Source organism: Ranitomeya imitator, chromosome 5 (assembly GCF_032444005.1).
Source record: "Ranitomeya imitator isolate aRanImi1 chromosome 5, aRanImi1.pri, whole genome shotgun sequence".
NCBI lineage: Eukaryota > Metazoa > Chordata > Amphibia > Anura > Dendrobatidae > Ranitomeya > Ranitomeya imitator.
This window is the reverse complement of record NC_091286.1, coordinates 709,749,147-709,774,508: the sequence shown is the minus strand read 5'-3', so window position 1 is coordinate 709,774,508 and position 25,362 is coordinate 709,749,147. Positions and strand designations below refer to the sequence as shown.

The window sequence follows — 25,362 nt, the reverse complement described above, 5'->3', positions numbered from 1 at the left end:
AGAGAGGGAGACAGAGGCCGAGAGTACAGGAGAGAGACAGAGGCCGAGAGTGCGGGAGAGAGAGACAGAGGCCGAGAGTGCAGGAGAGAGGGGGACAGAGGCCGAGAGTGCAGGAGAGAGGGGGACAGAGGCCGAGAGTGCAGGAGAGAGAGAGACAGAGGCCGAGAGTGCAGGAGAGAGGGAGACAGAGGCCGAGAGTGCAGGAGAGAGGGAGACAGAGGCCGAGAGTGCAGGAGAGAGGGAGACAGAGGCCGAGAGTGCAGGAGAGAGGGAGACAGAGGCCGAGAGTGCAGGAGAGAGGGAGACAGAGGCCGAGAGTGCAGGAGAGAGGGAGACAGAGGCCGAGAGTGCAGGAGAGAGGGAGACAGAGGCCGAGAGTGCAGAGGAGAGAGAGAGACAGAGGCCGAGAGTGCGGGAGAGAGAGAGACAGACGCCGAGAGTGCGGGAGAGAGAGAGACAGAGGCCGAGAGTGCGGGAGAGAGAGAGGCCGAGAGTGCGGGAGAGAGGGAGACAGAGGCCGAGAGTGGAGAAGAGAGAGAGGGACAGAGGCCGAGAGTGCGGGAGAGAGGGAGACAGAGGCCGAGAGTGCAGGAGAGAGGGAGACAGAGGCCGAGAGTGCAGGAGAGAGGGGGACAGAGGCCGAGAGTGCAGGAGAGAGAGAGAGGCCGAGAGTGCGGGAGAGAGAGAGGCCGAGAGTGCAGGAGAGAGGGAGACAGGCCGAGCGTGCAGGAGAGAGAGAGGCCGAGCGTGCAGGAGAGAGAGAGGCCGAGCGTGCAGGGGAGAGAGAGACAGGCCGAGAGTGCAGGAGAGAGGGAGACAGAGGCCGAGAGTGCAGGAGAGAGAGAGACAGAGGCCGAGAGTGCAGGAGAGAGGGAGACAGAGGCCGAGAGTGCAGGAGAGGGAGAGACAGAGGCCGAGAGTGCAGGCGAGAGAGAGACAGAGGCCGAGAGTGCGGGAGAGAGGGAGACAGAGGCCGAGAGTGCAGGAGAGAGGGAGACAGATGCCGAGAGTGCAGGAGAGAGAGAGACAGAGGCCGAGAGTGCAGGAGAGAGAGAGACAGATGCCGAGAGTGCAGGAGAGAGAGAGACAGAGGCCGAGAGTGCAGGAGAGAGAGAGACAGAGGCCGAGAGTGCAGGAGAGAGAGACAGAGGCCGAGAGTGCAGGAGAGAGAGGGAGACAGAGGCCGAGAGTGCAGGAGAGAGGGAGACAGAGGCCGAGAGTGCAGGAGAGAGAGACAGAGGCCGAGAGTGTAGGAGAGAGAGAGTCAGAGGCCGAGAGTGCAGGAGAGAGAGAGACAGAGGCCGAGAGTGCAGGAGAGAGAGACAGAGGCCGAGAGTGCAGGAGAGAGAGACAGAGGCCGAGAGTGCAGGAGAGAGAGAGACAGGCCGAGAGTGCAGGAGAGAGAGACAGACAGAGGCCGAGAGTGCAGGAGAAAGGGAGACAGGCCGAGAGTGCAGGAGAGAGGGAGACAGAGGCCGAGAGTGCAGGAGAAAGAGAGACAGACCGAGAGTGCAGGAGAGAGAGAGAGACAGAGGCCGAGAGTGCAGGAGAGAGAGAGACAGAGGCCGAGAGTGCAGGAGAGAGAGACAGAGGCCGAGAGTGCAGGAGAGAGAGGGAGACAGAGGCCGAGAGTGCAGGAGAGAGGGAGACAGAGGCCGAGAGTGCAGGAGAGAGAGACAGAGGCCGAGAGTGTAGGAGAGAGAGAGTCAGAGGCCGAGAGTGCAGGAGAGAGAGAGACAGAGGCCGAGAGTGCAGGAGAGAGAGACAGAGGCCGAGAGTGCAGGAGAGAGAGACAGAGGCCGAGAGTGCAGGAGAGAGAGAGACAGGCCGAGAGTGCAGGAGAGAGAGACAGACAGAGGCCGAGAGTGCAGGAGAAAGGGAGACAGGCCGAGAGTGCAGGAGAGAGGGAGACAGAGGCCGAGAGTGCAGGAGAAAGAGAGACAGACCGAGAGTGCAGGAGAGAGAGAGACAGAGGCCGAGAGTGCAGGAGAGAGAGAGACAGAGGCCGAGAGTGCAGGAGAGAGAGAGACAGAGGCTGAGAGTGCAGGAGAGAGACAGAGGCCGAGAGTGCGGGAGAGAGAGACAGAGGCCGAGAGTGCAGGAGAGAGGGGGACGGAGGCCGAGAGTGCAGGAGAGAGGGGGACAGAGGCCGAGAGTGCAGGAGAGAGTCAGAGGCCGAGAATGCAGGAGAGAGAGAGACAGAGGCCGAGAGAGGGAGACAGAGGCCGAGAGTGCGGGAGAGAGAGACAGAGGCCGAGAGTGCAGGAGAGAGGGGGACGGAGGCCGAGAGTGCAGGAGAGAGGGAGAGAGAGGCCGAGAGTGCAGGAGAGAGACAGAGGCCGAGAGTGCAGGAGAGAGAGAGACAGAGGCCGAGAGTGCTGGAGAGAGACAGGCCGAGAGTGCAGGAGAGAGGGAGACAGAGGCCGAGAGTGCAGGAGAGGGACAGAGGCCGAGAGTGCAGGAGAGAGGGAGACAGAGGCCGAGCGTGCAGGAGAGAGAGAGGCCGAGCGTGCAGGAGAGAGAGGCCGAGCATGCAGGAGAGAGAGAGACAGAGGCCGAGCGTGCAGGAGAGTGGGAGACAGTAACGGGGTCTACCAAGCTGGGGAACCTCTTTCAGTACCACCCCGTGTTCCAGGAGGTCCACTCGGCTTTGGCTGGAGTCTGAACGAAGGACGCTGGCTGGAATTCCTTGATTACCTGCGAGCATATTAAATATCACTGCTTCTCCACGTATTTCCAGTCTGACAACACTTTACTCACAGGACACAGAATATATCACACAGATACAGAGGGCAGGCCAATAGAAAAGCGGCAGGCCAGACATACATTACAATTGCCGCAGGTGGCCGGAGTCTGCCGATATTTACTGTGGGAATTACAAAGGTGGGGGGAGGACAAAAGAGGAATATCGTGTCCCCTTTGCCCTGGGGCGCAGCCTGTGGGCTGATGCATTAGGGACATGCAGGAGAGGGAGACAGAGGCCGAGAGTGCAGGAGAGAGACAGACAGAGGCCGAGAGTGCAGGAGAAAGGGAGACAGAGGCCGAGAGTGCAGGAGAGAGGGAGACAGAGGCCGAGAGTGCAGGAGAAAGAGAGACAGAGGCCGAGAGTGCAGGAGAGAGAGAGACAGAGGCCGAGAGTGCAGGAGAGAGAGAGACAGAGGCCGAGAGTGCAGGAGAGAGAGAGAGACAGAGGCCGAGAGTGCAGGAGAGAGAGAGAGACAGAGGCCGAGAGTGCGGGAGGGAGGGAGACAGAGGCCGAGAGTGCAGGAGAGAGGGAGACAGAGGCCGAGAGTGCAGGAGAGAGGGAGACAGAGGCCGAGAGTGCAGGAGAGAGACAGAGGCCGAGAGTGCAGGAGAGAGACAGAGGCCGAGAGTGCAGGAGAGAGGGGGACAGAGGCCGAGAGTGCAGGAGAGAGGGAGACAGAGGCCGAGAGTGCAGGAGAGAAACAGAGGCCGATAGTGCAGGAGAGAGGGAGACAGAGGCCGAGAGTGCAGGAGAGAGACAGAGGCCGAGAGTGCAGGAGAGAGACAGAGGCCGAGAGTGCAGGAGAGAGGGAGACAGAGGCCGAGAGTGCAGGAGAGAGACAGAGGCCGAGAGTGCAGGAGAGAGACAGAGGCCGAGAGTGCGGGAGAGAGAGACAGAGGCCGAGAGTGCAGGAGAGAGGGGGACAGAGGCCGAGAGTGCAGGAGAGAGGGGGACAGAGGCCGAGAGTGCAGGAGAGAGGGGGACAGAGGCCGAGAGTGCAGGAGAGAGAGAGACAGAGGCCGAGAGTGCAGGAGAGAGGGGGACAGAGGCCGAGAGTGCAGGAGAGAGGGAGACAGAGGCCGAGAGTGCAGGAGAGAGGGGGACAGAGGCCGAGAGTGCAGGAGAGAGACAGAGGCCGAGAGTGCAGGAGAGAGAGACAAGAGGCCGAGAGTGCAGGAGAGAGACAGAGGCCGAGAGTGCAGGAGAGAGGGAGACAGAGGCCGAGAGGGAGACAGAGGCCGAGAGTGCAGGAGAGAGAGAGAGGCCGAGAGTGCAGGAGAGAGGGAGAGAGAGGCCGAGAGTGCAGGAGAGAGAGCGACAGAGGCCGAGAGTGCGGGAGAGAGAGAGACAGAGGCCGAGAGTGCGGGAGAGAGAGAGACAGAGGCCGAGAGTGCGGGAGAGAGAGAGACAGAGGCCGAGAGTGCGGGAGAGAGAGAGACAGAGGCCGAGAGTGGAGGAGAGAGAGAGAGGGACAGAGGCCGAGAGTGCGGGAGAGAGGGAGACAGAGGCCGAGAGTGCAGGAGAGAGGGAGACAGAGGCCGAGAGTGCAGGAGAGAGAGAGAGGCCGAGTGCAGGAGAGAGGGAGACAGAGGCCGAGCGTGCAGGAGAGAGAGAGAGGCCGAGCGTGCAGGAGAGAGAGAGGCCGAGCGTGCAGGAGAGAGAGAGGCCGAGCGTGCAGGAGAGAGAGAGGCCGAGCGTGCAGGAGAGAGAGAGACAGAGGCCGAGAGTGCAGGAGAGAGGGAGACAGTAACGGGGTCTGCCAAGCTGGGGAACCTCTTTCAGTACCACCCCGTGTTCAAGGAGGTCCACTCGGCTTTGGCTGGAGTCTGAACGAAGGACGCTGGCTGGAATTCCTTGATTACCTGGGTGCATATAAAATATCACTGCTTCTCCACGTATTTCCAGTCTGACAACACTTTACTCACAGGACACAGAATATATCACACAGATACAGAGGGCAGGCCAATAGAAAAACGGCAGGCCAGACATACATTACAATTGCCGCAGGTGGCCGGAGTTTGCCGATATTTACTGTGGGAATTACAAAGGTGGGGGGAGGACAAAAGAGGAATATCGTGTCCCCTCTGCCCTGGGGCGCAGCCTGTGGGCTGATGCATTAGGGACATGCGTCTCACATGGAACCTATTATACATACATATAACTGCACAACATATTCTTGGTGCGGTGGGGTTCCGTAACACGGCTCCCCTTATCAGCGACTCGATCGACATACACAGTCTGATCCTTAACAGATTGGTTTGAGGATGACCGAAGTTTATAGGGTTGGTACAAGTTCCGTTTGTCGACTTAGTCCATTGGCATTACCGTTCTGTTTGCCGGGTCTGTAGTGGATGGTGAAGTCCAGAGGTTGTAGGGCTAAACTCCACCGCAGCAATCTGGCGTTGTCTCCGGAGACCCGATTAAGCCAGACTAGGGGATTATGGTCCATTAGGAAAGAAAACTGTCGTCCATACAAATATGGTTGTAACGTTTTGAGTGCCCATACTATTGCCAGGCACTCCTTCTCGATGGCCGCATAGCTTACTTCACGGGGCAATAGTTTCCAACTCGGGGTAAGCTATTGGGTGTTCTTGGCCGTCCGGCCCGACTTGGCTTAGTACTGCCCCCAATCCAAACATAGAAGCGTCTGTGTGAACCAGGAAACGTTTAGTTGGATCGGGTGCGGCCAATACAGGGATATTGGTGAGGGCGTCTTTTTTAGTTGGCGGAAGGCTTCCTCACACTCTGGGGTCCAGGTTACCTGGCGGGGTTGGTTCTTACGGGTCAGATCAGTGAGGGACTTGGCTACGCTGCTGTAATTGGGAACGAATTTCCTGTAATGCCCCCTGTCCCTAAAAACGCCATGACCTGGGTTTTAGTGCGTGGGGTGGGCCATTTGGCTATGGCCTCAATCTTGGCTGGTTCTGGTCGCCGTTTCCCACTTCCCATCCGATGCCCTAAATACTGAACCTCTGCTTTGCCCATGTGACACTTGTTTGGGTTCAGGGTGTTTCCGGCCTTGTGGATCCTGTCCAATACTGTCTCTAGGTGATTTATATGCTTTTCCCATGTCGCACTGTAGATGACGATGTCGTCCAGGTAGGCACAAGCATAGTCCTGGAGACCATCCAGAAGCCGGTCAGCCATCCTCTGGAAGGTCGCTGGGGCATTCTTCATCCCGAATGGCATAACTCGAAACTGGAATAAGCCGAACAGGGTGATAAACGCCGACTTGGGAATAGCGTCAGGACTAAGGGGAATCTGCCAGTAGCCTTTGCATAGATCGATGGTGGTCAAATACTTTGCCCCCGCCAGCCGGTCTAACAACTCATCCACACGCGGCATGGGATATGCATCTGTCACTGTTTTCTCATTGAGCTTACGATAGTCTACACAAAACCGTTTAGTCCCATCCTTCTTTGGCACTAACACTACGGGGGATGCCCAGGGACTATCTGACTCTTCAATGACCCATAAACGCAACATCTCTTGTATCTCTTGGCACATCCCCTCTCGTACAGACTCAGGGACGCGGAAGGGGTTTTGTAGCAGGGGGTCTGATTCTGGGTCTCAACCTTGTGTTGTGCCAGGTGAGTGTACCCTGGTCTCCCCGAAAACATCCCCGTCGCTACTTCAACAACTCCTCCGCCTGCTGTCTCTCCCAGGGGCCTAGGTCTTCACCCAAGTGTACCTGGTCCCATGTTTTAGACTGAGTCCTTTCCCCTAAGACATCCGGCAAGGGAAGTCTGGCTAAATCCTCTGCTTCAGGTGCACAGATGGCCACTACCTCTTCGGGGCGCTCCCGATAGGGCTTCAACATATTCCCGTGGAACATGCGGATAACCCTGGGGCCGTCACAATCGGCGACATTATAGGTTGTGTCGGCTATTTTCCCCACTACCTGGTAGGGCCCCCGCCATGCAGCTTGGAACTTGTTCTGCCTAGTGGGCTCTAACACCAGGACTTTCTGCCCTATTTCCAAGGTGCGCTCTCTGGCCCTCTGATCTTACCATACGCGCTGGCACCGCTGGGTCACCTGCATGTTCTCACGTACAGCCTGGGTCAGCTCCTGTAGGCGGTCCCGGAATTTCAGCACATAGTGTACAATAGGTACCCTTTCTATGAGGCCCTCCTTTTCCCAGTGTTCTAGCACTAAGTCTAGGGGTCTCCTTACCTGTCTCCCGTATACCAGCTCGAACCCCGTGGATTCTTGGGGCACCTCCCGATAGGCAAACAGAAGGTGTGGCAAGAATTTCTCCCAGTCCCTGTAGGTCCTGGTAAAAGTCCCAATGAGTTGTTTTAACGTCCCGTTAAAGCGCTCACACAACCCATTGGTTTGCGGGTGGTACGGGGCGCTTCTAATGGACTTTACGCCGCACAGCTTCCACAGTTGGTTGGTCACCTCTGATGTAAACTAGGTACCCTGGTCTGAGATAATCTCCCGGGGAAATCCAACCCTTGAGAAAACCTGGAGCAAGGCAGCCGCCACCGTCTCTGCCAGTATGTTAGGTAACGCAACCGCCTCTGGATACCGGGTGGCATAATCTACCACTGTCAATATATACCTTTTCCCTGACGGACTGGGTTTGGCTAACGGCCCTATCAGATCGACCGCTACTCGGCTAAATGGTTCCTCCACAATGGGGAGGGGGCGTAATTTGGCCTTGCCAGCGTATCCCTGTCTCCTGTGCAGACCCTTTCAGTGGCCCCCTCTCCCCCCAAATGAGGTGGACTGCACCAGTATAACAATACAACAAATAACAGGGTATACAGACAAGGTAACTAAAAGTCTCTAACTCACCAAATGCTCACACAACCACAGAGGTAAAATAGAGAAGGAAAATAACTAGGAAGGTTTAACAAGCAACCAAAACAGCAGACACCAATCTCTGTAAATAAACCTCCAACTCCAACACTACGCTCCTTCACACTCTCCAAGCCAGGCAGCTGAACTGATCACTGACAATAGCTGTAGTCAGCTGGGTCTATATAGAGGATCAGATTACAAAAATCCACTTCAGCTGAGAGACCCAGCTCTCAACAACTCAGCAATAAGGTTAACTCCTGCACTGCTGGCACAAAGGAGCCAGGTCAGAATACAGGAGAAGAGCTTCTGTTCACTGTGTGTGAACGAGGCCCAGAGCGCTGCAGGTTCTCTGGAACCTCTCTGTCGCGATAGCCCCGTGACACCCCTCTTGCCAATGCGCTGGCAACTGTCACAGGTCTGGCAGTACTGACGAACATCATAGGTTACCCCCGGCCAAAAGAAGTTTTGTGTCAGACGATGCCTGGTGCGACTGACGCCGAAGTGCCCGGCCAAGGGTATGACATGAGAGATTCGCAGTAACTCCTGCCTATACTTCTTGGGAACTTCCAGCTGTCATTTTATAGTGGGGCTCGTCCCTGTGTGATGCTGTTCTGTGATCCGGTAGAGGAGTCCCTGCTTCCATACAAACTGTTCCCCTTCCAGTACCCCTCTCCCCTCCTGTGCCTTCCCACGATATCCTTCCAATGAAGGATCCTCAAGAGTCATTGGCCGCCTGTCCCGAAGCCATTCCTGTGTCTCGGGGGTTAGTCCATTAAAGAATCGTTCTAACAAGAAGAGCTGGAGGACGTCCTCCTTAGTGGTTGCTTGGCTCCTTTGTACCCACTGTAGCAGTGACCGCCGTAATTTACAGGCCCACTCAGCGTGGGTATCGGTTACTCTTTTTATAAGTCCGCTGAACTTTTGGCGGTATGCCTCTGGTGTCAGCGCATAGCGGGCCAAGATCACTTCTTTGATCCGCTCATAGTCCATACAGTCCTCATCGGGTACCGTGCGATAGGCGTCCACTGCCCGGCCTGTTAGCTTGCTGGCCAGAACCTGAACCCATTCCTCCGGCTTCACTTCATGAAGGGCACACTGCCACTCAAAGTCCTGCAGAAAGCCATCAGTCTTCCTCTGCCTCCCCCAACTGTCGGAAGGCATTATACTGGATCTTTTTGTGGCTTAAAGGGAACCTGTCACCTGAATTTGGCGGGACTGGTTTTAGGTCATATGGGCGGAGTTTTCGGGTGTTTGATTCACCCTTTCCTTACCCGCTGGCTGCATGCTGGCTGCAATATTGGATTGAAGTTCATTCTCTGTCCTCGGTAGTACACGCCTGCGCAAGGCAAGATTGCCTTGCGCAGGCGTGTACTACGGAGGACAGAGAATGAACTTCAATCCAATATTGCGGCCATCATGCAGCCAGCGGATAAGGAAAGGGTGAATCAAACACCCAAAAACTCCGCCCATATGACCCAAAACCAGTCCCGCCAAATTCAGGTGACAGGTTCCCTTTAATGTTGAAGGTACCTGGTCGGAGGCCAGAGCTCCCCCTGCTCGCTGACTCTCCTCTCTCCGCTCTGCCATCTCCATCTTGGCCAGCTCCACTTTGGTCCGCTCTGCCATCTCCATCTTGGTTAGCTCTATCCTGGTCCGCTCGGCCATCTCTTCCTTCAGATCAGTACGCACATCAGCCATCACCTCTCGTATGATCTCTACGCAAGGTTTGGGCCATAGAACACCAGTATGATCTTTACCTCCCTCTGGAATTCAGTCTCCACCACGTTCACATTGGGGGGCGCTGCACTGTCGTGTTCCATGATGGCTGGTATCAAATCCGCTTTTGTTTTGTTTCTGGCGATTAACCCTCGGGCTTCCACCAGATCTTTTAATGTAATCCTCTTTAACTTCTGGTAGTTGTTTTCCATTCATTCCTTTTCTCCTGTAGAAGGGGTATCATATCCCGCTGTCTGCCACCAGTGTAACTGGGTCTACCAAGCTGGGGTACCTCTTTCAGTACCACCCCGTGTTTCAGGAGGTCCACTCCGCTTTGGCTGGAGTCTGAATGAAGGACGCTGGCTGGAATTGCTTGATTACATGGGTGCATATAACAGATCACTGCATCTCCACATATTTCCAGTATGACAACACTTTACTCACAGGACACAGAATATATCACACAGATACAGAGGGCAGGCCAATAGAAAAGCGGCAGGCCAGACATACATTACCATAGCCGCAGGTGGCCGGAGCCTGACGATATTTACTGTAGGAATTACAAAGGTGGGGGAGGACAAAAGGGGAATATCTTGTCCTCTCTGCCCAGGGGCGCAGCCTGTGGGCTGATGCATTAGGGACATGCATCTCACATGGAACCTATTATACATGCATATAACTGCACAACATATTCTTGGTGCGGTGGGGTTCTGTAACAAGATGTATCAGTAGAACCTGTGTATATACCAAATAGAAGAGATGCAAAGTGTACCTAAGATATCTCCTCCTGCAGCTGTGAATTATAAAGAGGAAGAATTTCTCCACCCACCTCTGAAGAACAAAAAGGAGCAGGAAGAGGTCTCCCCGTGGAATGGTGAGTATAAGGAGGAGGAGAACTAGGCGGCAAGTACCTGTTATTAGGCCGGGTCCGGATCTGTTGAGGCTACATCCTCTTTTCCCGGTGGGAAGCTTTACTGAGGCGGACCTTCCTCCTGATCAAGGGGGGAGGGGGGCGGGGAGATATAAAAGGGGAAAGCGTGCGCAGCAGAGGAGTTTGGCGCTAAAGCAGGGCAGCACGCACATAGGTGAGCGGCGTGCTCCCCTCTCCACCACAGAGTACCCGCTCTGCGACAGGGTCCAACCATCTGAAGAGAACCGCCGTGCTGAGGAGAGCAGTGTGCCCAGCAGCAGCCAGGGAGAGAAGTTTCTATTTGCTGAGCCACGTTGGGCTCGTACAGTACTGTGGCTTGCACCCTTATCAGCCAGAGGCAAGGACAAACGCACATTACTGGATCTAGGGGAGACCTCTGTTGTGAATTCCGCTCTTAGGCTCCCTCCGGTGGTTGTAAGTGGCACTTTTGTGAGTTCTGCTCTTGGGCTCCCTCCAATGGTTTTAAGTGGAATGGCTGCTCCTTGGATTTGGCAGTCTACAGCTGCTTCCACTGATTGTCTTTCTGCTCAGCTTTTATGCCTGGCTCTTCCCTTCAGCCAGTGCCACTTGTCAATGGTTCCTGGTTGGATTCACATCTCTGCTTGGATTTCCCTGTTATCCTGACCAGTTCAGCAAAGATAAGTCCTTGCTTTGCTCATTTCTGTCCACATGTTGTGGACTTAATTGTTCTGTACATTCTATGTTTTGTCCAGCTTGTCAGTATGGATTTTTTCAGTTAAGCTGGAAGCTCTGGGAAGCAGATTTACCCTCCACACCTTTAGTCAGGTGTGGAGATTTTTGTAAACTCTGTGTGGATTTTTCTAGTTTTTAATACTGACTGCACAGTATCCTGTCCTATCTATCTAGCTAGACTGGCCTCCTTTGCTACATCCTGGTTTCATTCTATGTATGTCTTTTCCCTCTCCACTCACAGTCATTACTTGTGGGGGGCTATCTATCCTTTGGGGATTTTCTCTGAGGCAAGATAGCTTTCCTGTTTCTATCTTTAGGGGTAGTTAGTTCTCAGGCTGTGTCGAGGTGTCTAGGGAGTGACAGGAACATCCCACGGCTACTTCTAGTGTTGTGTTGAGCTTAGGAACTGCGGTCAGTACAGGTACCACCTCCTTCAGAGCTCGTCCCATGTTGCTCCTAAACCACCAGTTCATAACAGTACAAGTGGCCAAAAATGAATTAAATGCATCTCAAAAGAAGGAAAAAAAAATTCTGAGCCATTTTTTTTTTCCGCGCTCTGTTTTGTCTTTTTTTTCCTCTTGATCTCGGGGTGGTTCAGGATTTTGGCTCTGGCATGGTTGTTCAGGGTTTGTTTTCTCGTGTGGATCAACTTGCTGCAAGAGTACAGAGTATCCAAGATTATTTTGTCCAGAATCCGGCTTTAGAGCCTAGAATTCCTACTCCTGATTTGTTTTTTGGGGACAGATCCAAGTTTTTGAACTTTAAAAATAACTGCAAATTGTTTTTTGCTTTGAAACCCCGTTCTTCTGGTGATCCCATTCAGCAAGTTAAAATCATCATATCCTTGCTGCGTGGTGACCCTCAGGACTGGGCATTCTCCCTTGAATCAGGGGATCCGGCATTGCTGAATGTAGACGCATTTTTTCAAGCGCTCGGATTATTGTATGACGAACCTAATTCTGTGGATCATGCAGAAAAACCCTGTTGGCCCTGTGTCAAGGTCAGGAAGCGGCAGAATTATACTGCCAGAAATTTAGAAAATGGTCTGTGCTCACTAAATGTAATGAGGATGCTCTGGCTGCAATTTTCAGAAAAGGTCTTTCTGAAGCCCTTAAAGATGTTATGGTGGGCTTCCCTACGCCTGCTGGTTTGAGCGAATCTATGTCTCTAGCCATTCAGATTGATCGGCGTCTGCGCGAGCGCAAAGCTGTGCACCATATGGCTGTGTCCTCTGAGCAGAGTCCTGAGCCTATGCAATGTGAAAGGATTTTGACTAGAACAGAACGGCAGGAATTCAGACGTCAGAATAGGCTGTGTTTTTACTGTGGTGATTCTGCTCATGTTATTTCTGATTGCCCTAAGCGTACTAAGAGGGTCGCTAGGTCTGTTACCATCAGTACTGTACAGCCTAAATTTCTTTTATCTGTGACCCTGATTTGCTCATTGTCGTCCTTTTCTGTCATGGCATTTGTGGATTCAGGCGCTGCCCTGAACTTAATGGACTTAGAATTCGCCAGGCGCTGTGGTTTTTCCTTGCAGCCTTTGCAGAGCCCTATTCCTTTGAGGGGCATTGATGCTACACCATTGGCCAAGGATAAACCTCAGTACTGGACGCAGATGACCATGTACATGGCTCCAGCACATCAGGAAGATTGCCGTTTTCTGGTGTTGCATAACCTGCATGATGTTGTTGTACTGGGTTTTCCATGGTTACAGGAACATAATCTGGTGCTGGATTGGAAAACTGTGTCTGTGACTAGTTGGGGTTGTCAAGGGGTACATATTGATGTTCCTTTGATGTCAATTTCCTCTTCCTCCTCTTCTGAGGTCCCTGAGTTTTTGTCGGATTTCCAGGATGTATTTGATGAGCCCAAGTCCAGTTCCCTTCCACCGCACAGGGACTGTGATTGTGCTATTGACTTGATTCCTGGCTGCAAGTTCCCTAAGGGCCGACTTTTCAATCTGTCTGGGCCAGAGCATGCCGCCATGCGGAGTTATGTTAAGGAGTCTTTGGAGAAGGGGCATATTCGGCCGTCTTCGTCACCATTGGGAGCGGGTTTCTTTTTTGTTGCTAAGAAGGATGGCTCCTTGAGACCCTGTATAGATTATCGTCTTCTTAATAAGATCACGGTCAAATTCCAATACCCCTTGCCTTTGCTTTCTGATTTGTTTGCTCGGATTAAGGGGGCTAGTTGGTTTACTAAGATTGACCTTCGAGGGGCATATAATCTTGTTCGTATTAAACAGGGTGACGAATGGAAAACTGCATTTAATACGCCCGAAGGCCATTTTGAATACCTTGTGATGCCATTCGGGCTCTCTAATGCTCCATCTGTGTTCCAATCCTTCATGCATGATATTTTCCGCAATTATCTTGATAAATTCATGGTTGTATATTTGGATGATATTTTGATTTTTTCCGATGATTGGGAGTCTCATGTGAAGCAGGTCAGGATGGTATTCCAGATCCTTCGTGATAATGCTTTATTTGTGAAGGGGTCTAAGTGCCTATTCGGAGTTCAGAAGGTCTCTTTTTTTGGGGTTTTATTTTTTCTCCCTCGTCTATGGAAATGGATCCTGTTAAGGTCCAAGCCATTCATGACTGGATTCAACCCACATCTGTGAAGAGCCTTCAGAAATTTTTGGGCTTTGCTAATTTCTATCGCCGTTTCATTGCCAACTTTTCCAGTGTGGTTAAGCCCCTTACTGATTTAACGAAAAAAGGCGCTGATGTGACGAATTGGTCCTCTGCGGCTGTTGAGGCCTTTCGGGAGCTTAAACGCCGATTTACTTCTGCCCCTGTGTTGCATCAGCCGGATGTTTCTCTTCCTTTTCAGGTTGAGGTTGACGCTTCTGAGATTGGGGCAGGGGCCGTTTTGTCTCAAAGGAATTCTGATGGTTCTTTGATGAAACCGTCTGCTTTTTTTTCCAGAAAGTTTTCGCCTGCGGAGCGCAATTATGACATCGGCAATCGTGAGTTGTTGGCTATGAAGTGGGCATTTGAGGAGTGGCGACATTGGCTTGAGGGAGCCAAGCACCGCGTTGTGGTCTTGACTGATCATAAGAATCTGATTTACCTCGAGTCGGCCAAGCGGCTGAACCCTAGACAGGCTCGATGGTCCCTATTTTTCTCCCGTTTTGATTTTGTGGTCTCGTATCTTCCGGGATCTAAGAATGTTAAGGCTGATGCCCTCTCTAGGAGTTTTTTGCCTGATTCTCCTGGAGTCCTTGAGCCGGTTGGCATTCTTAAGAAAGGGGCGATTCTTTCTGCCATCTTCCCTGATTTGCGGCGGGTGCTTCAGGAGTTTCAAGCTGATAAGCCTGACCGCTGTCCTGTGGGGAAGCTGTTTGTTCCTGATGGGTGGACTAGTAAGGTAATTTCTGAGGTTCATTGTTCAGTGTTGGCTGGTCATCCTGGGATTTTTGGTACCAGAGATTTGGTTGCTAGGTCCTTTTGGTGGCCTTCCTTGTCGCGGGATGTGCGTGCTTTTGTGCAGTCCTGTGGGACTTGCGCCCGGGCCAAGCCTTGCTGTTCCCGCGCTAGTGGGTTGCTTTTGCCTTTGCCGGTCCCTGAGAGGCCCTGGACGCATATTTCCATGGATTTTATTTCGGATCTTCCTGTTTCCCAGAAGATGTCTGTTATCTGGGTGGTTTGTGACCGGTTCTCTAAAATGGTCCATCTGGTACCTTTGCCTAAGTTGCCTTCCTCCTCAGATTTGGTTCCATTATTTTTTCAGCATGTGGTTCGTTTGCATGGCATTCCGGAGAATATTGTCTCTGACAGAGGTTCTCAGTTTGTCTCTAGGTTTTGGCGGACCTTTTGTGCTAGGATGGGCATTGATTTGTCTTTTTCTTCGGCGTTTCATCCTCAGACAAATGGCCAAACTGAGCGAACTAATCAGACCTTGGAGACCTATTTGAGATGCTTTGTGTCTGCTGATCAGGATGATTGGGTGGCTTTCTTGCCGTTGGCCGAGTTTGCCCATAATAATACTAATAATAATAATAATAAGTTCGGCTACTTTGGTTTCACCTTTCTTTTGCAATTTTGGTTTTCATCCTCGTTTTTCTTCAGGGCAGGTTGAGCCTTCTGATTGTCCTGGTGTGGATTCTGTGGTGGACAGGCTGCAGTAGATTTGGACTCATGTGGTGGACAATTTGACGTTGTCTCAGGAAAAGGCTCAACGTTTTGCTAACCGCCGTCGGTGGGTTGGTCACCGGCTTCGTGTGGGGGATTTGGTCTGGTTGTCTTCTCGTCATGTTCCTACGAAGGTTTCTTCCCCTAAGTTTAAGCCTCGGTTTATTGGTCCTTATAAGATTTCTGAAATTATCAATCGGGTGTCTTTTCGTTTGGCTCTTCCAGCCTCTTTTGCCATTCATAATGTTTTCCATAGATCTTTGTTGCGGAGATATGTGGTGCCCGTTGTTCCCTCGGTTGATCCTCCTGCCCCGGTGTTGGTTGGGGGAGAGTTGGAATAAGAGGTTGAGAAAATTTTGGATTCTCGTTTTTCGAGGCGGAGGCTTCAGTATCTTGTCAAGTGGAAGGGTTATGGCCAGGAGGATAATTCTTGGGTTGTTGCCTCCGATGTCCATGCCGCCGATTTGGTTCATGCTTTTCACTTGGCTCGTCCTGATCGGCCTGAGGGCTCTGGTGAGGGTTCGGTGACCCCTCCTCAAGAAGGGAGTACTGTTGTGAATTCCGCTCTTGGGCTCTCTCCGGTGGTTGTAAGTGGCACTTTTGTGAGTTCTGCTCTTGGGCTCCCTCCGGTGGTTTTAAGTGGAATGGCTGCTCCTTGGATTTAGCAGTCTGCAGCTGCTTCCACTGATTGTCTTTCTGCTCGGCTTTTATGCCTGGCTCTTCCCTTCAGCCAGTGCCACTTGTCAATGGTTCCTGGTTGGATTCACATCTCTGCTTGGATTTCCCTGTTATCCTGACCAGTTCAGCAAAGATAAGTCCTTGCTTTGCTCATTTCTGTCCACATGTTGTGGACTTAATTGTTCTGTACATTCTATGTTTTGTCCAGCTTGTCAGTATGGATTTTTTCAGTTAAGCTGGAAGCTCTGGGAAGCAGATTTACCCTCCACACCTTTAGTCAGGTGTGGGGATTTTTGTAAACTCTGTGTGGATTTTTCTAGTTTTTAATACTGACCGCACAGTATCCTGTCCTGTCCTATCTATCTAGCTAGACTGGCCTCCTTTGCTACATCCTGGTTTCATTCTATGTATGTCTTTTCCCTGTCCACTCACAGTCATTACTTGTGGGGGGCTATCTATCCTTTGGGGATTTTCTCTGAGGCAAGATAGCTTTCCTGTTTCTATCTTTAGGGGTAGTTAGTTCTCAGGCTGTGACGAGGTGTCTAGGGAGTGACAGGAACATCCCACGGCTACTTCTAGTGTTGTGTTGAGCTTAGGAACTGCGGTCAGTACAGGTACCACCTCCTTCAGAGCTCGTCCCATGTTGCTCCTAAACCACCAGTTCATAACAGACCTCGCCGGATCTAGAGAGAGTCATACCACAGGATCCAGAAACTGAGCACAGGATTTGTAGAGAGAATAGGATCATCAGATCTAAAGAGACTACAGACTTATAGAGGGAGACCTCACCAGATCTAGTGGGAGACCTTGCCGGATCTAGAGCGAGAGAGTCATACCACAGGATCCAGAAACTGAGCTCAGGATTGTAGAGAGAATAGGATCATCAGATCTAGAGGGACTACAGACTTATAGAGGGAGACCTCACCGGATCTAGAGCGAGAGAGTCATACCACAGGATCCAGAAACAGAGAGCACAGGATTTGTAGAGAGAATAGGATCATCCGATCTAGAGAGACTACAGTACAGAGGGAGAGACAACAAAGTATGATGAAAGAAGAGGAGATGGAAACTGTCCTAGAGAGGGTGGTAGTAGGATTTAGAAAGAGACACCACAGGTGCTAGAGTGAGAGACCTCCGGATTCAGAGAGATAAAAAGACCTGAAGACCCTGAGAGAAGGACTGAGAGACATTCTGCCCGATCCAGAGATCTACAGAATCACCACAGTCATGACTCTGCTGCAAAACATTCTGCTGACAAAGCGACCGGCTGCACGGATCAAAGGTCACGTTTTTTTTTTTTTTTTTTCTTGCAGAGGCAGTGTAGATTGTTACACATACTAGTGTCGCCTACGTCCAGGTGTCTCCTACGTCCAGGTGTCTCCTGCGTCCAGGTGTCTCCTACGTCCAGGTCTCCTGTGGAGCAGAATGGGGGAGAAGAGGATCCTGTGTGTTGGACTCGTCTGCCTGGATATAATCAATGTAGTGGATCAATATCCAGAAGAGGATACTGACACCAGGTAAGGGACCCCAGTCACAGGCATGAGATGTACGTACAGGTGAGGTACAGGGGATGACATGTATGTACAGAGGCATGTAAAAGTTTGTGCACCCACGGTCATAATTACTGTTATTGTGAGCAGTTCAGCAAGTTGAAGATGAAATGATCTCTAAAAGGCCTAAAGTTACAGATGACACATTTCCTTTGTATTTTAGGCAAAAAAACAAACAGTATATATATTTTCATCTTTTACATTTTAAAAATTACAAAACGGAAAATGTGTTGATGCAAAGGTTTGTGCACCCTGCATGGCTAGTACCTAGTAGCACCCTCTTTTGTAAGTATCACAGCTTGTAAACACTTTTTGTAGCCAGACAAGAGTCTTTCACTTCTTGTTTGAGGGATTTTCCTCCTGTTCGTTTTGCTTCTTCTGCTGTTTTGAGGTCTCTCCACAGATTTTCAATAATGCTCAGCGGACTGTGAGGGCCATTGTAAAACCTTCAGCTTGCGCCTTTTGAGGTCGTGTATTGTGGATTGTGACGTGTGTTTTGGATCATTATCCATTTGTAGAAGCCATCCTCTTCCTCTTTCCTCTTTTCACCTTTAGTTTTTTTACAGATGTTTTATGTTTGTATCAAGAATTTGCTGAAATTTCATTGAATCCATTCTTCCCTCTACCCGTGAAACGTTCCCTGTGCCATTGGCTGCAACCCAACCCCAAAGCGTAATTGATCCTCCCCCATGCTTAATGGTTGGCGACATGTTCTTTACCTGAATTCTCTGCCCTTTTTTCTCCACACATACCTCTGATCATTGTGACCAAGAGTTCTATTTTATCCTCATCGGTTCACAGGATTTGTTTCCAAAATGTATCAGGCTTAATTACATGCTGTTTTGATAATGTGTGCAAAAACTGTAAAGCGCTGCGGAATATGTTAGCGCTACATAAAAATAAAGATTATTATTATTATACTGCTGAAACTGAATTTTATGGAGAGGACACAGGAGAGGTTTTTTTTTTCTCATGACTCTTCCATGAAGGCCATATTTGTGCAGGTATCTCTGAACAGTAGAACAGTGTAACACAACTCCAGTCTTGTAAATCTTTCTAAAAGTCTTTTGCAGTTAAGCGGGGGATCTGATTTGCCTCTCTAGCAATCCTATGAGCAGCTCTCACTGAAATGTTGCTTGGTCTTCCAGACCTTCTCTTTACCTCCACTGTTCCTGGTCACTAACTTTTAATTACATTTTGAACTGAGGATAGGGTAACTTTGAAAACGCTTTGCTATCTTCTTATAGCCTTCTCCTGCTTTGTGAGACTCCACCATTTTCAGAATGCTCAGCAGCTGCTTAGCAGAACCCATAGCTGCTGGTTTTTTGGTTAGAGGAGGCTGGGTTTTTATAAAGCTGGGAATATGCATCACCCGCCCTTTCCTTACGATGAAAGTGAACAAGTCATAACCCTAACAGGATAATTAAGGTTTGAAAACTTTTACAAAGTTATGTGAGCACACAAATCTCAAAGAGCGCCGACACGTTTTCATTGGCCCATATTCCCTTTTGTAATTTTTAAAATATAAAAATATTTTGTTCTCTTGCCTAAAATTCAAAGGAAATGTGTCATCTGTCACTTTAGGCCTTTTAGAGATCATTTCATCTTCAACTTGCTTAACTGTTCATAATAACAGTAATTTTGACCGGGGGTGCCCAGACTTTTGCATGCCACTGTATAGGTGAGATAAGATGTACAGTGGGTCACGAAAGTATTCACCCCTTTTGCTTTTTACCTATTTTGTTACATTACAGCCTGTGTAAATATTTTTGTAATCTGATTTGTGTGTGCTGCATCAGCACTGAACAATCTAAGTTGGTGAAGCGAAGTGTGAAAAATATCGAAATTTAGTAAATTTATGCAATCGATTAACTAAAAATTGGCATGTGCATATGTATTCACCCCTTTTGCTATGAAGACCGTAAAAATATCTGGAGCATATCTGCTCCAGATATTTTTAGGGTCTTTATAAGTCCCATGCTTAGTGACAGAACGTCTCCCTGTGTCAAATCTAAGTGTCACATGTCTGTCAGTATATACACGTTACCTTCTCTGAAAGGCCACAGAGGCTGCAACACCATTAACAAGAGGCACAAATAACCAAACACCACCATGAAGACCAAGGAAGTCTCCAAACACCAGCATGAAGACCAAGGAAGTCTCCAAACACCAGCATGAAGACCAAGGAGGTCTCCAAACGCCAGCATGAAGACCAAGGAGGTCTCCAAACGCCAGCATGAAGACCAAGGAGGTCTCCAAACGCCAGCATGAAGACCAAGGAGGTCTCCAAACGCCAGCATGAAGACCAAGGAGGTCTCCAAACGCCAGCATGAAGACCAAGGAGGTCTCCAAACGCCAGCATGAAGACCAAGGAGGTCTCCAAACGCCAGCATGAAGACCAAGGAGGTCTCCAAACGCCAGCATGAAGACCAAGGAAGTCTCCAAACGCCAGCATGAAGACCAAGGAGGTCTCCAAACGCCAGCATGAAGACCAAGGAGGTCTCCAAACAAGTCAGGGACAAAGTTGTTGAGAAGTACAAGTCAAGGTTGGGTTATAAATCTCCCAATGTCTGATGCTCCCCCGAAGCAACATCAAATCCATCATCATCAAATGAAAAGACCATGGTACCACAATAAACCTGCCAAGAGAGTGCGCCCACCAAAACTCTCAGCCCGGGCAAGGAGGGCATTAATCAGAGAGGCAGCACAGAGACCCAGGGAGGGAGTGGCAAAGACAGAAGTATCTGTCCATACAACTGCGATACGCTGTACACTACATAGAGGTGACCTTTATTGCAGAGTGGGCAGACAAAAGCCTTTACTTACAATTTTTGTGTGTAAGGCTCTTTTTGAGATTGTCAAAAGACATGAGGGAGACTCCCCAAATATATGGAGGAAAGTCCTGTGGCCCGATGAGACCAAAATTGAACTTTTTGGCCACCAAGGTAAATGCTATGTCTGGCGCCAAACCAACACAACTCATAACCCCAAGAGCACCATCCCCACAGTGAAACACGGTGGTGACAGCGCCATGCGGGAGGGATGTTTATCGGCAGCAGGCACAGGGAAAATGGTCTGAGTTGAATGGAAGATGGATGATGCGAAATGCAGGGATATTCTTGAGCAAAACCTATTTCATTCTGACAGTGATTTGAGACTGGGACCAAGGTTCAGCTTTCAAATAGACAATAACCCAAAGCATGCTGCTAAAGCAGCACTCAAGTGGTGTAAAGGGAAACGGGTAAATGTTCTGGAGTGTCCTAGTCACAGCCCAGAACTTCATCCAAAGGAAAATCTGTAGTCAGACGTGAAGATCGCTGTTCACAAGAGGAACCATCTAACCTGAAGGAGCTGGAGCAGATTTGCCTTGAGGAATGGGCAAAAATCCCAGTGGCCAGATGTGGAGAGCTCAGAGACTTGCAGTTGTAATTGCTGCAAAAGGAGGCTCTATGAAGTACTGACTTTAGGGGGGGGAATAGTTATTCAGACTGAGGTATTCAGTTATTTTGTCCTTTAAAAAATAAATACAAATGAAAGTCCAGGTTGTAAGGTAGCAAAACACGAAAAATGGGGTGAATACTGTTGTAAGACACTGTGTGTACGGGTGAAGTATGGGGTATGAGATGTACAGTTGTGCTCAAAAGTTTACTTTCCCCGGCAGAATATTTGCTTTCTTGGCCTTTTGTCAGAGAATATGAATGATGACACCAAACCTTTTCCTCCACTCATGGTTAGTGGTTGGGTAAAGCCATTTATTGTCAAACTACTGTGTTTTCTCTCTTTAAATCATAATGACAACCCAAAATATCCAAATGACCCTGATGAAAAGTTCACATACCCTGGTGATTTTGGCCTGATTACATGCACAGAAGTTAACACAAATTGGTTTGAATGGCTACTAAAGGTAACATCCTCACCTGTGACCTGTTTGCATGTAATTAGTGTGTGTGCATAAAAGCCGATTGAGTTTCTGGGATCCAGACAGACTTTTGCATCTTTCATCCAGCCACTGACTTTTCTGGATTGTGAGGTATGGGGAAAGCAAAAGAATTGTCAATGGATCTACAGGAAAAGGTAGTTGAACTGTGATTATCAAATGGAAAATCTGGGACTCTGTAAAAACAAAACCACGGTCAGGTAAACCAACAAAAATGTCGTACAAAACAGCCAGGAAAATTGTTCGGGATGCAAAGAAAAACCCACAAATAACATCAGCTGATATACAGGACTCTATGAAAACTAGCGGTGTGGCTGTTTCAAGATGCACAATAAATAGGCACTTGAAGAAAAATGGGCTGCATGGTCGAATCGCCAGAAGAAAGCTATTACTGCGCAAATTCCACAATACGCAAAACAGCACAGAGACAAGCCTCAAAACTTCTGGAACAAGGTAATTTGGAGGGATGAGACCAAAATTAAACTTTTTAGCCACAACCATAAACGTTACATTTGGAGAGAGGTCAACAAGGCCTATGATGAAAGGAACACCATTCCTTCTGTAAAGCATGGAGGTGGATCGCTGATGCTTTGGGGATGTGTGAGCTACAAAGACACAAGAAAATTGGTCACAGTTTAAGGAAAGATGAATACAGCACATTATCAGCAAATACTGGAGGCAAATTTGCACTCTTCAGTCTGGAACCGGAGCATGGGATGTACTTGGACGTTCTAACATAACAATGATCCAAAACACAAGGCCAAGTCCATCTGTCATTGGCTACAGCAGAACAAAGTGAAGGTTCTGGAGTGGCCATCTCAGTCTCTTGACCTCAATATCATTGAGCCACTCTGGGGAGATCTCAAGCGCGGAGTTCATTTTAGACAGCACAGGAATTTACAGCTACTGGAGGCTTTTGCCGAGAAGCGTGGACAGCTTTACCATCTGAGAAAATAAAGAACCTCATCCACAACAACCACTAAAGACTTCTTCAAGCTCTCATTGGTGTTAGAGGGGGCAATACACGGTATTAAGAAATGGGGTATGTGAACTTCTGATCAGGGTCATTTAGATGTTTTGGGTTGTCATGATGATTTAAAAAGAGGAAAAATAGTTTGACAATAAATGGCTTCACCCAACCACTAACCATGAGTGGAGAAAAAGGTTTGGTGTCATCATTCATATTCTCTGAGAAAAGGCCAAGAAAGCAAAAATTCTGCCAGGGTGTGTAAACTTTTGAGCACAAGTGTATGTACAGGTGATATACGGGGATGAGATGCATGTACAGGTGAGATACGGGAATGAGATGCATGTAGAGGTCAGGGACTCGGCCTTTCTCGTGCCTCCCGTGGTGGTGGTGAGGATTTGCTCTTTGTGCCCCGTGTCCCCTCCGCTCATCCCGTCTCTCTCTGGCAGGTGCCTGTCTCAGCGCTGGCAGCGAGGCGGTAATGCCTCCAACTCATGCACCGTGCTGTCCCTGTTGGGGGCCCCCTGCGCCTTCATGGGCTCTCTGGCCCCCGGCTACATTGCAGAGTAAGTACCAGACATCTGCGGGGCGGTGGGTACAGATGAGAGTTGGCATGGCCTCCGTAGCCAGCTGTATCCCAGAGGTGAATGAGGCACAGATCTCGTGGGGGGGAGGGTTTTGGGCCACCACGCTGGATTAGGAACAGGAGGAAGTATTCTGCAGATATGGACACGGCCGCTCAGTCTGCCCCCAGGTGCCCCCAGCTCAGACGTCACAGCAAGACACAGGACTGCAGACACCGAAAACTCCTTTCTTCAATTTTCTGTGGATCAAGAAATTTGTATTCAGACGTGGGCTTGCACCTAAGCCACTCCGTGTCCTCCTGGGCATCAGCCTCTATCCCCCAGTCTCTGGTCACCGGCCTCTTTCTCTCCAGTCTCCTGGGAATTGCCCTCTATCCTCCTGAGCACTGGCCTCTGTCCCTCCGTCTTCCTTGGCACCGGCCTCTGTCCCTCCGTCTTCCTTGGCACCGGCCTCTGTCCCTCCGTCTTCCTTGGCACCGACCTCTATCCCTCCGTCTTCCTTGGCACCGGGTTCTGTTCCCCTGTCTTCCTGGGCATCGGCCTCTGTTCCTGGGCATCGTTTTCTATCCCCCCGTTGTCCTGATCATCGTCCTCTATCCACCCAGATTCTTGTGCATCAGCCTCTATCTCCCCAATTTCCTGGGCATCAGCCTCTATCCCCTCAGCCTCTTGGGCATCAGCCTCTATCCCCCAGCCTAATGGGCATCGGCTTCTATCCCCCCCAGCCTCCTGGGCATTGGCCTCTATTCCCAAGCCTTCTGGGCATCGGCCTCTATCCCCCCCCAGCCTCCTGGGCATCGGCCTCTATCCCCCCAGCCTTCTGGGCATCGGCCTCTATCCCCCCAGCCTCCTGGGCATTGACTTCTATCCCCAAGCCTTCTGGGCATCGGCCTCTATCCCCCCCAGCCTCCTGGGCATCAGTCTGCCCTCTTGTATCTGCTGCCTTGGAGCAGAAATACACATGGAAATGAATCTGATTATTTTGGAAGTTGAAAGAGAATCCTCTATTTTTGTCTTTAATGTTGAGAGCACAAAATAGAGTTGCCCAATAGACCCCTGAATCTGGAGGCTTAGAAGCCGAATGAATGGAGGAGCTTCACCTTTATTCCTCCATACATTCCCCCACTCCATCTCCACTGCCCCTGAGCCTTACACTTGTCTTCTTCGGATTCCTGTTGACGCTCTCCCATGGGATGTCAGTACTGGGCATTGTGGGACATTTAGTCCTCGACTGCCTGTGCTCTCCCCACGGCTCATGGCTCTCCCCACGGCTCTCGGCTCTCCCCACAGCTCTCGGCTCTCCCCACGGCTCTCCCCACGGCTCACGACTCTCCCCATGGCTCTCCCCTCGACTCGCGGCTCTCCGCTCACGACTCTCCTCAAGGCTCTCCCCTCGGCTCTCCCCACGGCTCGCGACTCTCCCCTCGGCTCATGGCTCTCCCCTCGGCACGCGGCTCTCCCCTCGGCTCGCGACTCTGTCCTCGGCTCTCCCCATGTCTCTCCCCTCGGCTTGCGGCTCTCCCCACGGCTCGCGACTCTCCCCAAGGCTCTCTCCTCGGCTCTCCCCACGGCTCGCGACTCTCCTTAGCTCGCGGCTCTCCTCGGCTCGCGGCTCTCCCCTCGGCGTGTGGCTCTCTCCTCGGCTCGCGGCTCTCCCCTCGGCTCGTGACTCTCTCCTCTGCTCTCTCCATGGCTCTCCCCTTGGCTCGCGGCTCTCCCCACGGCTCGCGGCTCTCCCCACGGCACGCGGCTCTCTCCACGGCTTGCGACTCTCTCGTCTCGCGGCTCTCCCCACGGCTCGCGGGTCTCCACTCGGCTCGCGACTCTCTCCTCGGCTCGCGACTCTCCCCATGGCTCGCGGCTCTCCCCATGGCGCGCGGCTCTTCCCACTGCTCGCGACTCTCCCTTCGCCTTGCGGCTCTCCCCACGGCGCGCAGCTCTCCCCACGGCTCACGACTCTCCCCTCGGTTCGCGGCTCTCCCCTAGGCTCTCTCCATGGCTCTCCCCTCGGCTCGCGACTCTCTCCTCAGCTCTCTCCATGGCTCTCCTCTCGGCTCACGGCTCTCCCCTCGGCTCGCGACTCTCTACTCGGCTCTCCCCATGGCTCTCCCCTCGGTTCGCGGCTCTCCCCTCAGTTCGCGGCTCTCCCCTCGGCTCTCTCCTTGGCTCTCCCCTCGGCTCGCGGCTCTCCCCCCAGCTCGCGGCTCTCCCCTCGGCTCGCGGCTCTCCCCACGGCTCACCTGCAGACAGCAGCAGGATTACTTCAGTTTTCTGCTTGTTTTTACAAGTCTTCAGGGCCTATAGCGGCCTCCACCAGACTTTATGGAAGCAGTAGCTTTTTTCTGACTGCCCTAAAGCCTTTCTTCCCTGTTTTTCTTGAACGCTCCATTTTGCCTCCTGGTTATTTCTAATGGAAGCATAATACTAAATTTTCATGCTGACTGTTTCCCTTGGGTACCTATTCTTTATTTTCTGGAGGTCCTTCCTCACTGCTGCCCACCATGTCCAATGTCTGAAGCCGCAGTCTCTGGTCCATGTCTTGTGCCTGGCCCCGACTGCTGCAGCACATCTTCCTGTGGCCTCCTGAATGTTGCGGACGTGCACCTGGCCAATCT

General features: G+C 51.0%; 1 protein-coding gene across 6 annotated transcripts in view; it reads left to right on the top strand.

Annotated features, from left to right (window-relative positions):
• Positions 1 to 25,362, top strand: part of KHK (ketohexokinase) — a 104,764-nt gene that overhangs the window by 31,800 nt on the left and 47,602 nt on the right. For 4 of the 6 annotated variants that reach the window (XM_069728661.1, XM_069728658.1, XM_069728662.1 and 1 more), the window contains exons 2-5: positions 10,063 to 10,143; positions 17,023 to 17,083; positions 17,118 to 17,226; positions 22,613 to 22,729. In XM_069728661.1, coding sequence (XP_069584762.1) covers positions 10,141 to 10,143; positions 17,023 to 17,083; positions 17,118 to 17,226; positions 22,613 to 22,729 — 290 coding nt within the window. In that variant the 5' untranslated portion in view covers positions 10,063 to 10,140. Of the gene's footprint in view, positions 1 to 10,062; positions 10,144 to 17,022; positions 17,227 to 22,612; positions 22,730 to 25,362 lie in introns of those variants that run through there. The other 2 variants (XM_069728659.1, XM_069728663.1) reach the window with 2 other exon arrangements.